The sequence below is a fragment of the Trichomycterus rosablanca genome, chromosome 19, assembly GCF_030014385.1.
Source record: "Trichomycterus rosablanca isolate fTriRos1 chromosome 19, fTriRos1.hap1, whole genome shotgun sequence".
NCBI classification, from domain to species: Eukaryota; Metazoa; Chordata; class Actinopteri; order Siluriformes; family Trichomycteridae; genus Trichomycterus; species Trichomycterus rosablanca.
Genome location: NC_086006.1, coordinates 9,005,336 through 9,019,862, shown reverse-complemented (window position 1 = coordinate 9,019,862; position 14,527 = coordinate 9,005,336). Strand labels below are relative to the sequence as shown.

Below are 14,527 nucleotides of genomic sequence, written 5' to 3'. Positions count from 1 at the left end.
TGTTAGCCTGTTTAGTCTGTTCATGCCTTGTTTAGTCTGTTTAGTTCTTGTTTAGTTCTGTTCATTCCATGTTTCATCTGTTTAGTCCTTGTCTAGCCTGTTTAGTCATGTTTACCTGTGTAGCTTTGTTAGCTTGTTTAGGTTAGTCCCTGTTTAGCCCCTGTCTGTTAGCCTAGTCCTTGTTTGTTAGCCTGTGTGTACTAGCTGCCGTTTAGCCTTTGTTTTACCCTGTTAGTCTGTTTAGCCCCGTTAGTCTGTTTAGCCCCGTCAGTCTGTTTAGTCCTGTTAGTCTGTTTAGCCCCGTCAGTCTGTTTAGTCCTGTTAGTCTGTTTAGCCCTGTTAGTCTGTTTAGGCCTGTCAGTCTGTTTAGTCCTGTCTAGTTCTTGTTTAGCTTAGGGTTTAGGTTTCCTGTGTGTTTAATTTAGCTTTAGTTAGCTTAGCATAGGTTGTGTGTTTGGTTTTGTGTCCTGTCTTGTCTTTGTTATCATTAAAATATCGTTTCTATCACACATCTCTGCGTTTGTGTCCGCCCATCCTGTCCGTCTAGCCCACAAACCGTTACACACACTCCAAGAATGCACAGAAAACGAGTGGTTGCATTTCCAACAGCATAGTAGTGCACTTAATGGTGCATTAAAACACACTTGTGCTAAATTTACACACAATGTTTTAAAATACGTTTTGTTCATTTACATACAATTTTGAAGTATTCATGTATTAATTGAAAGTTTGATCACACAGTGTCCACCTCTCCTATGCCCTTGCTTTGAATTAATGTATTTGTATTAGATTACCCAAATTTCTGTATTAATTACACACATGACATGGTCTAATACATCATGAAAAAACTAAATCTGGGCATTTCATTCCTACTATGGCATCTGTGAATGCCAATGTTGAGACGTGACTGATTAAAACAATACTAGAATACAGCATACCATGGCAGTAGCGTTTTGTGTTGCGTTGAGGTTGTTCATGGCTTTCTCTATGGCTTTCTCTGCCTTTTCTATCGTCTCCTGAGTGGTGTTGATGGCCTCCTTAGTCCTATTAATGATGTCACTAATTCCCTCTGCTTGAGTCCTACACAAAAACAAGACAAATTAGCTTACTCACTGTATCCAAATACACATTTTCAAATACTATGGTATTGATATACTAAAACACAAGTAAGCGGTGGTCTATTATGGTAGTCCACTACCCCCGGGATTCTAAATTCTGAGCCATGCTGAGAGTCTACATAGACGTGATTGGCTATGTCTGAAGGGTGGTGATTGCAAAAGCCCTACAATGTATTGCCATCCTGTCCTTGGTATTCCTGGTGGAACCGGACCCACCACAACCCTTACCAGGATGAAGCACTTGATAAAAATAAAAAATGATGCCTATGTGTTTTTTTTTCCTAAAGTTTGTTCTTACTTGGCATCGTTGGCTCTGTCGAGTAGCTCCTTGGCCTTGGCCATCTGCTTGCTGGTGTGGTTGTAGATTGTGTCCACATCAGCAAGGTTGGCAATGTTGTTTTTGATCTCCTGTACCATACGGTCCACCACAGTCTGGTTAACTGGCAGTGTGATGGCCAGAACCTCTTGTGCCACTTTCTCTATGCTTTCTGGATCTGCTCCTTCCTCTGAACACAACCCATAACATCGGAATTCTCAGTCATGATAATATGTACACAATATGTTTATTAAATAAATGATTATTACTATTACAAATAAATGATTGTTGTTATAAATAACAGCCATAGTTCACACCACAGAGTCAAATGATAAATAACACTTTTACAGATTGTATACCTACAGAGTGAACCAGAGAAACACTGACCGGTTAAAAAGTTTCGGATCTTCTGAATGAAATCCTTTAGATCCTTGTTGGACTTCTCAAAGAACTTTTTCGTCTTCTGAGCTTTGTCCAGGGTGTTCATTGCTTGAGATTTTACATTCTGAGCCAGTGTGGCGATATCTTGTAGCTGTGACAAGGATTAAAACAATAGGTGTTAGAGGGATATGCAAACATACACTACACAGACAAAAGTATGTGGACACTTGCTCATGAAAATTATGGGTATTAATATAGAGCTGCCCCCCTTTCCTGGCACCTTGAGTCCATAACAGCCTCCACTCTTCTAGAAAGACCTTTCACAAGATTTTGGAGTGGAGCCCATTCAGTGGAAAGAGCATTAATGGGGTAAGGCACTAATGTCGGACCTGGTTTGTAATTGATGTTCCAAATTATCCCAAAGGTGTTTAGTGAGGTTGGGGTCAGGGCTCTGTGTGAGCCATTGGAGTTCTTCCACACCTAAGTTGTCATTATGAATCTTACTTTGTGCACAGGGGAAAAGAAAACGACTTTTCCCAAACGGTTGCCACAAAGTAGGAACCACATAAACCTGTTTTTTATACAATTAACTTTATATACCAGTATAAAAGGAGCGGTGTCTACATATCTTTGGCCATTTAGTGTACATAGACACAGTATACGTACACTTGCAAGGAACAATTATGTCATGATAGTCTTGAGCTTTTTTAGTGATTAAATGATAGAAACACATATTTGGGACGATACAGCACTCTAACGTGCAGGCACACTATTGCAGACAAGTGGGTTCTAATATTAGTAGTGCCACCAGCTTGACTGGGTGCTCTATGGACACTAGTTGTGTCGAGGAAAGGAAAAAGGCCTTAGTTGAGCCACTTCCTTGCCCTGCAATAGCTCCTGACCAAATATACTGCTGTCTGAGTGTCCTGAATGAAGGGTCGTAAGTGCACTGGCAAATTGGATATATCTAAATATGAAGAAACAGGGGAAATACTAAGGAAAGGAAAACCCTCAATGGTATAAAGAAATGTATTAATACTATTTCCTCCCATATTTTAGATTTAGTGTAGGCTGTTTTTGTATTTCTTATAAAGAATGCATTAACAGACACTTGCTCACTCACCCTTCTGGCTACGTTCATGAGGTCCTCACTGACGGCTGTCAGGTTCTTGGTGACATCATCAGCTTTCTGCAGTGCTCTGAGGGACTCCCCAACAGTCCCGTTGCACAGTGCTCCTCCACACAGCAGAGTGCCATCACCATCGCTGCAACCAGCACCTCCACATGGGTCGTCCGGGCACGTACCTTCAGCAGTCACATTGCCCCTGCCGCCACACACCTGCAAATCCAGCCGGAAAGACACAATGAAGGTGAAAGCTTGAGCCTTGTCCAATATATCTGTCTACCCTTCATAGCAGAGATCTGAGCAGTTTATTATACAACGTAAGCCATTGCCCCTCAATTTAGTCAGGTCCAATTCCCAGCCTAACTCACAACCCCTGACATGGGACAGGATGGGCTAGTCTCTCTGTATTTTTCTCTGCTTGCTCTGGTGCCTTAACCACCCAAAAGGCATCACTGTTTCAGAGGCGGTACTATTGGTCTGACAATGCCATGCACAATCTTCTAATATTATGGTTCATAACTGTAAACTGTAGTCATATGTTTGCAGGTATGACATGCATAATATGACATTTTTTAAATAAATACATTTCAGGGTTGTAATTAGCCACTCACACCTAAGAGTCAAGAAAGTGTAGCCATGCACCTTCTGCCTTTTTAACACAGGTTAAGAAAAAACACACTCATACTCATAAGCACGTACTTTGTCACTCAGATGATTGACCTCCTCATTCATATCATTGGTTTTTTTCTCCAGTTCTGACAAGGACTTCTTCTGGGCAGTGACTGTACGCATAAACGTATCCTTTTTCTGATCTATCAGGGTCTCAGTGATGTTGCGTGTATGTTTTGATTGCTCCACTGGACTCTGAGGCCCATAAACAGAAGCGTTGCTGCGCTGCTCAGCATCCAGAGACTCCTGGTAGTACTTTTGCACTTTGTCGAATGAATCTGAAAATTGATAGGAAAAAGGGTGATCAGTGTTTGTCTGAATATTGAACATGATGAGCTTTACACTGGTCAAAGGGGGACCAGACATTTTACACACACATCAGCAACACTAACTCACTCATGGTCAGTCAGTCAATCTACTTTTTGCATGCTTTTGGTAGGTATATAGAAATCAAAGTGCCTATACGGACAACCATTTGATTTCCTATCCATGTTTTTGTACTGTGGGAGGAAACCGGAGCTCCGGGAGGAAACCCACACAGTCACGGGGAGAACATGCAAACTCCACACAGAAAGGACCCGGATCGCCCCGCCTGGGGATCGAACAGAGGACCTTCTTGCTGTGAGGCGACAGTGCCACCGTGCCGCCCTCTGGTACATACCATCATTAATAAATTAAGCTACATCTAAACCGTGTGGACATTCAATTACTCATTATAATAGTTATGTAATAGTAATATAATAGTGCAGCAGTGTTAACGAGATTTTATACACCTCAATTTTAATGCTGGGAGGAGAAATGTACTTCAACTTAAAACATAAAGCCAACTGTATACCATGATGGAAAAAGTGTCCATTGAGAAAAGACTAGCGGATCAAAACATATCCACTGTGCATGAAAAAGAAAAAAAGGTAGGTGTACAATACAGGATATGTATTCCTAATAAAAAGACCACAAAATTTAAACAGCATTTAAAAATCCCAACAACACTACTGCACCTGATACACTCATACCAGAACAGCACACAGTGTGAATACAATGTCATTCAATAATTGTGATCTCATTACAAGCATAAACATCCAACAAAAAGCTTCAACGGTTTACCTGCGATTCCACCACTGATGTAGTTCTCTAGTTCTTTCTGCAAATGAGTCAAGCTGTTGTTCAGGTCCTTAAGCTCCTGCTCCATCGATGTTAAATTCTGTTTCAGGAATCTGTTGTGCTTTGTTGTGTTTTGTAGTTCTTTAGCAACGCTCATCAATCGGCCGTCGGTGAACGCTATCTCAGCCCTGCACCAAAGAAATAAGATAAGATTAAAATAAGATTGTGAAGTTGAATTTACCCTGTAGAGCATTGCTTTTTAACTTCTAAAAATCAAGGACGCATGATAAACTAGGTGCATATGTAATGAAATAGAAAATGCCTTGCCACTGAGGTGTCAGGTTTAGCCCCACACCTGCACGATGGCTTAAAAGTGCAGCGATTCCGACTGAGTATCCAGAAAAAGATGAAGATCATGCAGACCAAATTAAGCTTGGCATCACGGTTTCAAGAGATAATTAGGTTTCTACCAGATGAGCAAATCTGTGAGGAAGAAACCATTACAAAAAGAAGCACTTCCACCTGGAGACTCAGACTAATACACTGACTGAATGGGTACATAGTCAGGTGTCTACATACTTTTTGACATGTTTTTTGTTGTATTGTTGACAACTTGACAAGACACTTTTTGGATGACTATTGCGTCCACTAGTGTCATTTTACATGCTACATTATTCACAAGTGCCTTAAAATATAAGCATAATTGTGTATTTTATCTTAACTGAGGCAAGACCAGCAGAGAATCAGTGCGGTACAGCACTGCTCTCTAGTGGCAGCTTGTTCTAACTGCTTTACCGTAAGTCATCGACGCTCTGGTTGATCAGCTGATACATCTTGCCTCCTTCCTCATTCTGCAGCAGCTGCTGGACCTCAGCTAGCTTTCGCTCCAGCTCTCTTATGCGGGCATCACCCATGCCAGGCACTTCACCCAATTCAAGGATTTTTTTTATTTTGTTTTGGATTCTTTCCAAATCTTTCTTGACCTGCGATACTATGTTGTCCCATAGGTTAAAGCAGGGATGGCAGGGGACACAGTAAGGAAAGGTTCCAGTATAGCCCCGGTCACACTGGTCACAGCGCTGCCCAGTAGCCCCTTCTCTGCATTCACACTTTCCTGTGATTCGGTCACACTGAGGGCTCTCTGATCCGTACTGGTCACATGTACATTCTGCCCAAACAGAAACACAAGACAGTAAAGATCAAGGAAAAGACATGAGGTCAGCTTTGGTTTGGAGTATCATTTTGTACGTCTTACCCTCGCAGCGTACGTTCGGATCCCCCCAGTGGAACTGCTCACACTCGGTACACTGCTTTCCTCCGAATCCAGGCCGGCAGTGGCACTGACCAGTTAGCTACACACAAAAAAAGAACACAAAAGACAAAAATGAGTTTTTAGGGTGTGAATCTTTGCTCTCCAACACTGTTCAGTAGATCAAATATGCTTAGAGGTACCAAGTTGCAGTGTTCGGCAAGGGAGTTTTCTGGGTGGCAGCTACAGGCTTCACAGCCACCATCCATGCCCAGGTTCCAGTGATTGGGAGCACACTCATCACAGTTATGGCCTACGACATTGGGCCGGCAGGGGCAAGCACCGGTCTGCTTGTCACAGTAGCACTTTTCATCGCTGCAATATGACGGATCCGTCCCCAAATTCATACACGTACAACCTGGACGGACGAAAAAGAAAATATATTATAATGTTTTAAATAGGGATGTCCCGATCACGTTTTTTTGTTCCCGATCTTTAATTTTGATCCCGATCCGATACCGATTCTCAAACCGATACTTGTATTTTCTAGATATTGTCTAGATAAGAACTAGATAATACTGTTCACACAGTGCACACTTCAAGTACATTACAGTTATTCAAATTAATCCAATGTACATGTTTAACAACTGAATAGCTCTGCAGTGCTGTAGGAAAAAAATTGCCTGCATCCAAACTATTGCTTAATGTTCTTTTACAAAATAAAAGTAAACAAACCTAGTGCAGCATTGTAGTAAAAATGAAGTGAGATAATTACAGTTTCACTTTGAACTTTATATTCAAAGAACATAATTCTGTTTAATGCAGTGATACACTAAAAATGAACAAAAATCTCCACTCACAAGTGGTGTAACAGCTTAACTTGAATATAAAAAAACAAATAAGTTACTTAACAGCATTACAGTAAAACCTGAATACTAAAATAAAATGGAAAGTCACTCTTTTGTTATGAAGGAAAGACCGTTCTTAAAGTGCTTGTATTGTGACAGTGGTTTGATGGACGGGTCTACGCAAAGTGAGTGTGTTTTGACCCTTTGGGGCTTCCATAGTGCATGGGATAGCGTGCTCGGCTCTAGCTGTCCGCTATTCAGTACAGTAACAGAAGAAGTTAATAAAGTGTTTTGCTCCCGACAATTAGTGAATATACCGTGTATTTATTTCTTTATTAAGCGAGTGCATCACTACGACGCTCGGTTACATAACTAAGCCAATCAGAGCGCTTGATACTGAGATGTCGTTCAGTCTTGTAACACGTAAACTCGTAAAAGCTGTATGTTATGGTCCTGAAGTTTTCATACTCATATAAGTTTTCATACAACATATTAAAAGTTATTGTTTTGTAAACCAGAGTGATCCTCGACTCACACACCATATAAACAGTAAAATTCTACAGTAATGAACGGAGCTCTGCTCCTACCGCCTCGTGAAACGCTCACAGTGCAGACATTACACTTCACTGTTGGACTCGTTTCACTTTCCAATTTAAAGTATTTCCACACAGCGGACATGCTGACGTAAAACAAAAGATCGGGTTATGATCGACATTAGTAAAGCCGATTTCCGATCAGTTAAAAATGCCTTGATCGGCCCCGATCCCGATCTTTGAGATCGGATCGGGACATCCCTAGTTTTAAATATTAAGGTTGAAGTCAAAAGCATGTAACGTACACTGAATGCCTAAAAGTATGTGGGTGTTTTGACCACACCCATTGCTAACAGGTGGATGAAATCAATTATATATACCGAATCATATTCTCCCGACTTAGATACATCTTCTAGCAATTAGTGTTTCCCAGGGATGGGCCCTGACCTCAACCCTACTGAACACATTGGGTATTACATGGAACATCGATTGTGAGATAGGGTAAACCAGGGTGTCTTAACCTCACATGCATTTTCTCCCTTTTTCTCCCGATTTTGCATAGCCAGTTAGTCTTTCGCTGCGGGGATACCGATTGCATTCGAGGAAGGTAAATTTGCCAGGTCCACACCCCATTCGACGAGTGCGCAGTCCCTCGACCTCTTCTTTTTCGCACGTGCCTAGATGGATTCGCTCATAATACTTGTCCACTTCTGTACAGGCCCCTCTGGCTGCTAACCAGGGTCCTTGGCACAGCATTTATAATTATTAATCCACTTTATTAGTATTACTCGATGGCCAATTATGTCTGCTGCAGACACTGTCAATTGTGCCTGCTAGATGGCGCACAGCTGACCGGTAGCAGAGCTGAGATTCAAACCAGGGGGGTTCAGAATCTCAGTGCTGCTACCAGGCGGCTGGGCACCATCTAGCGGGTACGTTTGTCAGAGCCTGCAGCAGACAAAATTGGCCATCAAGTCTGCTGGGTGTGAACCGGGGTGTTCAGAATCTCAGTGCTGGTGTGCTAGCAGAATATCCCGTTGTGCCACCTGGGTGCCACACAAATGTTCTTTTGTCTGAAAAGGCCCAATTCAAACATCAAAATGTTTTCAGTTGTACTTACATCTACAGTCCCGGGCCAGTGCATTGCCAAAGTAGCCAGGCTTACATTCGGAGCAGGAAGGCCCATCCGTGTTATAGAGGCACTTCAGGCACTCTCCTGTGCGGGGGTCACAGGAGTCAGGGTCCTCAGCCACGATGTTTCCATTACACTGGCATGGCCGGCACTCTCCACCTGCTTGCTCTGGGTTACCATAGTATCCAGGAGCGCAGCGATCACAGCGGGATCCTGAGAATAACAATGCTGTGTTAATAGCAGAATTTGATAATGAGGTTAATTAAGTAACAATCTCCTAATGCATGATGCACACAAGATCATTAGCAGCTGGGTGGCACAGCTGGTAGAGCGCTGTGTAATGGCTACAGTACATAGCCACCATTCTCGTTGAGTTCATTCGTTTCAACCACACCCTTTGCTAACAGATTTGGTTTAATGGAGGAGCTCCAGTGGCCTACACGGACCCCCAATCTTAACCTGTCTGAACACCTTTGGGATGAACTGGATGACGAAGCACAATGATGAAGCTGACCTGTGTATCCTTGTCTGCACTGGCAGATGACTTGGTTAGATGCTGGTTCCATGTGACAGGATTCTCCATGGGAATGCCCACTCTCTGGGGTACCAGGACACTGACAGGGTCGGCAGTGTTCTCCTGAGCCCAGCACGGGGTTACCATAATATCCATTTACGCACCTAAAGTGAAAAAAAACCCCATACATGCTTTATTGCCTTTAATGGCAGAAATCAACTGATACTGAACGTCATGATGTTATGACCAACCTCTCACAGTGATGACCTGCTGTGTGGTCTCTGCACCCATGACAGGTGCCAGTGTGGTGGTCACAGGTCTCTGCATGTCCATTACACTGGCATGGCCTGCAGTTTGGAAAGCCCCAGTGTCCAGGCTGGCATTCAGAGCACTGCCGACCATGGGCTCCTGGCTTGCACGGGCACTGACCTGTAACTGGGTCGCACTGCTGCCTGGTCGAGCCGTCATGGTTGCAGTCACAAGCTGAAGAAAACAAAAGATGTGTACCGGTGTAACTGAACTTTGTGTATTATGATATCTAACATTATTATTTTTAAAAGAAAAATGAGTGCAGCCATACCAGCGCAACCATAGGGTCCAAATCCGTAAGTTCTCGGAGCGCATTGGTTACAAGTCCGTCCAATCACGTTGGGTTTACAGAGACACTGACCTCCGATCTTTTTACACTCTATATTTAATGATCCTTGAGGGTCACAGTGACATGCTATACAGGAAATAAACAGGAGTTATTAAACAGAAATATCAGCATAATAGCTATAGTACATGGCCAAAAGTATGTAGCCACACCCTTGCTAACAGAACCCCAGTGGCCTACACAGACCCCCAATCTCAACCCCACTAAACACCTTTGGGATGAACTGGAATGTCATTCTTGTCCAACATCTGTGTTTGACCTCACACATTTTTTTTGCAATTTTATCCCAATCTAGTTGCCTAAAGATAATAATAATAATAATAGTAATAATTCAAAAGCCAAATGTCATTGTTCCAGAAAAAAACTATACTGAAATATTATAAACTGTAATATTAATATTGATTTTATCAGCTAAAAACAGTCTCAACTCCATCAGGTTAATCATTTTACTAGACAAATAAGAAAAATTCCCATAAATGATTGTTTGTGGCTTTAACCAATCCTATTTAAAACGTCTGACCCCTGAGCCGTCATACTAAAATACTCACGTAGTGCTCCATCGTGCATAATAGCTGAGATGCTGCAGATGTATTTAATACACATATCAGCCAAAGTCGGCATTGGCATTGCCATGAAGGAATCCACACACATATAGCGCACCATCGACTCCCGGCGGTGCACTGCCACTGGGTCATTACCCAGGAATCCTGGAAGCTCCTCATACCGGGGAATTAACACGAGCTAGAAAGGGCAGATAGAGGAAAAAAGATAAGTGCAGGGAAGAGCTGAGGTCGAACATTTAAATACATTTGTACTAGGCGTTGATTTCTGCGTCTGCCTTTTTTTGTAACTAACTAATTGAAATACATTCTTTTATTAAGTTGGAATTTCGAAGAATATGACAAAATTTGCTGGGTCATATATACAGTATATACACAATAGTACATCTGCTATTTAGTTTTGTGCCCTGTTCATATCATTCAGTCGCTTTTGATAATCCTTAAGAAGCATATTCATTATTTTAATTATGTCACAAATCTGCTTGGAGCTTTGACTTTTTATGCTAGAAAGGACTCTGACCTTTGGGGAATTAAACCCAGGCTCTCCTTCTTGTGGTGAGACGACTGCACCAGCTAACCTAAAAACTTTAATATATGATTTATTAACCTAAGAATCGTATTTTATATTCTTCTTATTCGTTTTTTATTTTTATTTTTTTTATTTATTCTTCTTTTCTATGCTTGCTACAGCAGATCATTCTGATGCACACATCTAATTTGCACTGAGAGCGCACTGACAAGTGTACCTCCCAATGGCAAGCACCACATAGCACAGAGATCGCACAGCTGAGATTCGAACCCTGGATCTTAGCAGTAGTGAGCTAGTGTATTTTACTGCTGCAGTACATGTGCACCCATGATTCATTTTCTTTTTCAATGAATTGCATTAAAGATAAGACGGTTACTAAAAACATTCCACACAAACATGACATTATACAGTAACTACCCTTATAACTACTAACACTAGATGGCGATAGGCAACTAGAGAATTAGCTATTAGGCACTGATCCGATCTAATCTAATTGAAGCTGTTAACTTCCAACTTGTTTTATGCAGAAAGGCAAAGCAAAATCCTTTTCTCATAAACTACATTTATTAACAACTCATGTTTTATGTGTGTCCTTACTGAGTCGATGAGGATGTGGGCAGTGAGGTGTCTCTGAGTGACTGCATGGCGCTGGAAGCGGATTGACACCATGTAGTGGTTGTTGGGTTCGAAGCAGAACGGCCGGGGCATGTGGACGTGCCTGTGAGGAATAAAGTGCTGTTAGTTAACTGTGTAGTCTACAAAACTACCAATCTACTAAAACAGTACAAATGTATTCTAATGCATTTAATACTTTTGAAGTTTATAGATCTGTTATAGACCTCACTGGATGTGTCTTGACCGATTGGACAGCATTTAAATAATTTAAATAAGTTTGTTGTTTTGACAGTAGGTAAAATAGTAATAAAACTTGACAGCAATGATTATTTCATTTTCATGTTTTACCACTGCTTTGTCCAGGTCAAGGTCACAGTGGGTCCAGAATCACTGGACCTAATGCAGTAACACACCTCTCACAAAAACGCCAGTCCATCTAACATGGACTGGAGCCTATCCCAGCTTTTAAATGGCCGCAAGGCACACAGTAACACCCTGGATGGGGTGCCAGTCCATCGCAGGGCAGAAACACATACACACACACACCCATTCACCTATAGGGCAATTCAGTCTCTCCAATAACCTGACTGCATGTTTTTGGACTGTGGGAGGAACCTGGAGCATCCAGAGGAAACCCACGCAGACACAGGGAGAATATGCAAACTTCACACAGAAAGGACCTGGACCGTTCCACCTGGGGATCAAACCCAGGACCTTCTTGCTGTGAGGCGATTACCAGCGGTAATGGGCTAGCATAATTTACTGCTGCACCTGCAATGATTACATATCATTACACATCATTTGATATAGAGTGTAAAATGTCTGTTTACCCAAGTTTACATCACCTTTCCTAATAACTGCACTTTTTAATGGTTTGGGAACTGAGGATACTAATGTTGGGATACATACACACACTTGTATACCCTGTGGTTCATTGTCAGCTAAGTCTAATTAGTTCCACCTGACACCACAGCTGCAGGACATGGCAGCAGGAGGAACCATGGTCTACTGATCCATTCACATCCAAACCTGTGGACAAAACAGCTTTGCTGATCTTTAATTTTTGACAATACTTATCAAAAGTTAAGAGATGTGGCACACACATTTGTGACTACCACACACATTTACATATAGACCCAGTACTCTACAATTAGCAAGCACAAAAACCTACAGGTAAACACATTCACAGACAGATGAGGGTGAGGTTACCTCCTGTGATGTGACAAGGTGACAGTGTAGACCTGCTCAGTGGGCAGCAGGTTTCCACAGCGAGAACTGGTGGGAAGGTGTACAGATGTGATGCTCACGATGGCTTCCCAGTCCTCTGTAGACTGTGGGCAACATGTGTAAATATAGGAATATTGTATTTATTGAAAGCAACTGTCACCACGGCTTAGTCACATTCAACTATCAAACAAAGGTCTCAAACCTACTGGTCCCATTCCTAATAAATAATCTGCCATAATAAAAAGGCACATTTGTCACTAAAAGATGCTGATTTTAATTAGGGTTTGAATTAGGGTCCAGACTTCACAATGAGTACCCACATGTATAACTTGTCCATTCCTGACCTAGCAGAGATAAGCATAAGAACACATGACTAACATCAGGGTAAAGTTAGACTTACACACCTCTGGCTCATAGCGAATCATGATGTCATACTCCATGGCATACGGGATGTTTTCGATGTTGAATACGAGACCAGCACCGTCTTTAACGCGAGCAAAGCCCGGACCTGTCCAGGTTATCATCTGACCAGACTGCCTCTCTCTGTGTACAGTAGTCACATCAGGCTGGAAAAACACAACACAGTAAAATAGAATCATTCAACACACCCCATAAAAAGTCCTTACATCTTCCACTTATATAAGCCAGCTAGTGTTCTGAGATCCTCAAGGTAACAGGATAGGGCCAAGGCTCTGAAATAACTTCATCAGGTTTCATGTTTTTACCACAGCTGTATCCTGGTCAGGGTCAGACTGGATCCAGTTTCCCCCTAATCACTGGGCACAATGCTGTAACACACCCTGAAGCCAAACTATCATTGGGCCTCAGCCATCTTCACCTCAGACCTACACAGATATGACACCTACACAAATATGACTGGTTATATGTCTGAGGAGGGGGGTGGCAGAGTTCCCACAATGGACTGGTGTGTTACTGCATGAAAAAAAATCTTGACTTCAAGCAATTTTGTTTACTCTCTTCATACAATTATGGCCAACTGTCCCTGTTGGATGCCCAGTCAGGTTGATAGCACCTCTAAGATTCAAACTTAAAGGTGGGTTAGCAAATTAGAAAAAAAGGCTGTTGCGCTAACAAAGAACTTTGGTATATGTTGCTAAAGTGTTAACCAGACAAACAGCAATTTTAAAATAAAAAAATACTAATAAATACTTAAATGCATGGTATGTGTCCGGGTTTGATTAATTAATACATTGCTGAAGGCCATATGCGCCATATTAAATAAAAGAGAAAAGAATTAAGACGTACAGTCTGCTGCAGCTGCCGAATGCGTCTTAGCACTGCTCTCCTCTGTTGGACGATGTGCTTATGGCGCCTGTATCTCCTCACCTGGTTGTTGAGGTGCTGGGCACAGTCGTTCCCAGCCTGAGGACGAGGCTTGCCCTGAAAAACAAAAAAAGCAGACCATAGACTTAACTCATTATAAACATGACTGGTCGTCTAGGCAGAGTCTTGTGATTATTATAATCTTGTGAGTTCAAATCTCAGCTCTGCTACCGGTAGGCTAGTCAACATCAGTAGAGAGGACACATAATGCAATTGGGTAATTGGATAATGGGCTGTCAATCGAAAGGTTGAGAGTTCGACTCTTAGTTCTGCCACATTGTATAAAAAACAATAATATGGAGTTGGTTCCCCTTTCGCAGCTGTCGGTGGGAATTTGTGCCCATTTAGTCAAAGGAGAATTGCTAAGACACCTTGAGCAAGACCTTTAACCCTCTCGGCTCCAGGGGCGCCGTACAATGGCTGACCTTGCGCTCTGACCCTAGCCTCCAAACAAGTTGGGATGTGCAAAAAAAGAATTGTACTGTACACCTGTATTTGTATACATGACAAATAAAGGTCTTCTAGTCAAGAAATCAGTAAGTGATGATGTATGGTGGTGAAGAATTATGATCAGGACAGTCGTTACATACAGATCTAATGAAGAAGAACC

The 14,527-nt window shown here is 42.1% G+C and overlaps 1 protein-coding gene across 1 annotated transcript in view; it reads right to left on the bottom strand.

Annotated features, from left to right (window-relative positions):
• Positions 1-14,527, bottom strand: part of lamb2l (laminin, beta 2-like) — a 36,579-nt gene that overhangs the window by 2,841 nt on the left and 19,211 nt on the right. Inside the window, exons 14-31 of the mRNA XM_063016037.1 lie at positions 13,840-13,974; positions 12,978-13,139; positions 12,556-12,677; positions 11,329-11,449; positions 10,191-10,383; positions 9,568-9,711; positions 9,239-9,470; positions 8,988-9,151; positions 8,462-8,686; positions 6,164-6,378; positions 5,967-6,063; positions 5,507-5,879; positions 4,715-4,899; positions 3,641-3,888; positions 2,939-3,154; positions 1,822-1,966; positions 1,417-1,624; positions 939-1,080 (exon numbers count right to left, since the gene is read on the bottom strand). Of these exons, the coding sequence (XP_062872107.1) occupies positions 939-1,080; positions 1,417-1,624; positions 1,822-1,966; positions 2,939-3,154; positions 3,641-3,888; positions 4,715-4,899; positions 5,507-5,879; positions 5,967-6,063; positions 6,164-6,378; positions 8,462-8,686; positions 8,988-9,151; positions 9,239-9,470; positions 9,568-9,711; positions 10,191-10,383; positions 11,329-11,449; positions 12,556-12,677; positions 12,978-13,139; positions 13,840-13,974 (3,327 nt within the window). The remainder of the gene's footprint in view (positions 1-938; positions 1,081-1,416; positions 1,625-1,821; positions 1,967-2,938; positions 3,155-3,640; positions 3,889-4,714; positions 4,900-5,506; positions 5,880-5,966; positions 6,064-6,163; positions 6,379-8,461; positions 8,687-8,987; positions 9,152-9,238; positions 9,471-9,567; positions 9,712-10,190; positions 10,384-11,328; positions 11,450-12,555; positions 12,678-12,977; positions 13,140-13,839; positions 13,975-14,527) is intronic.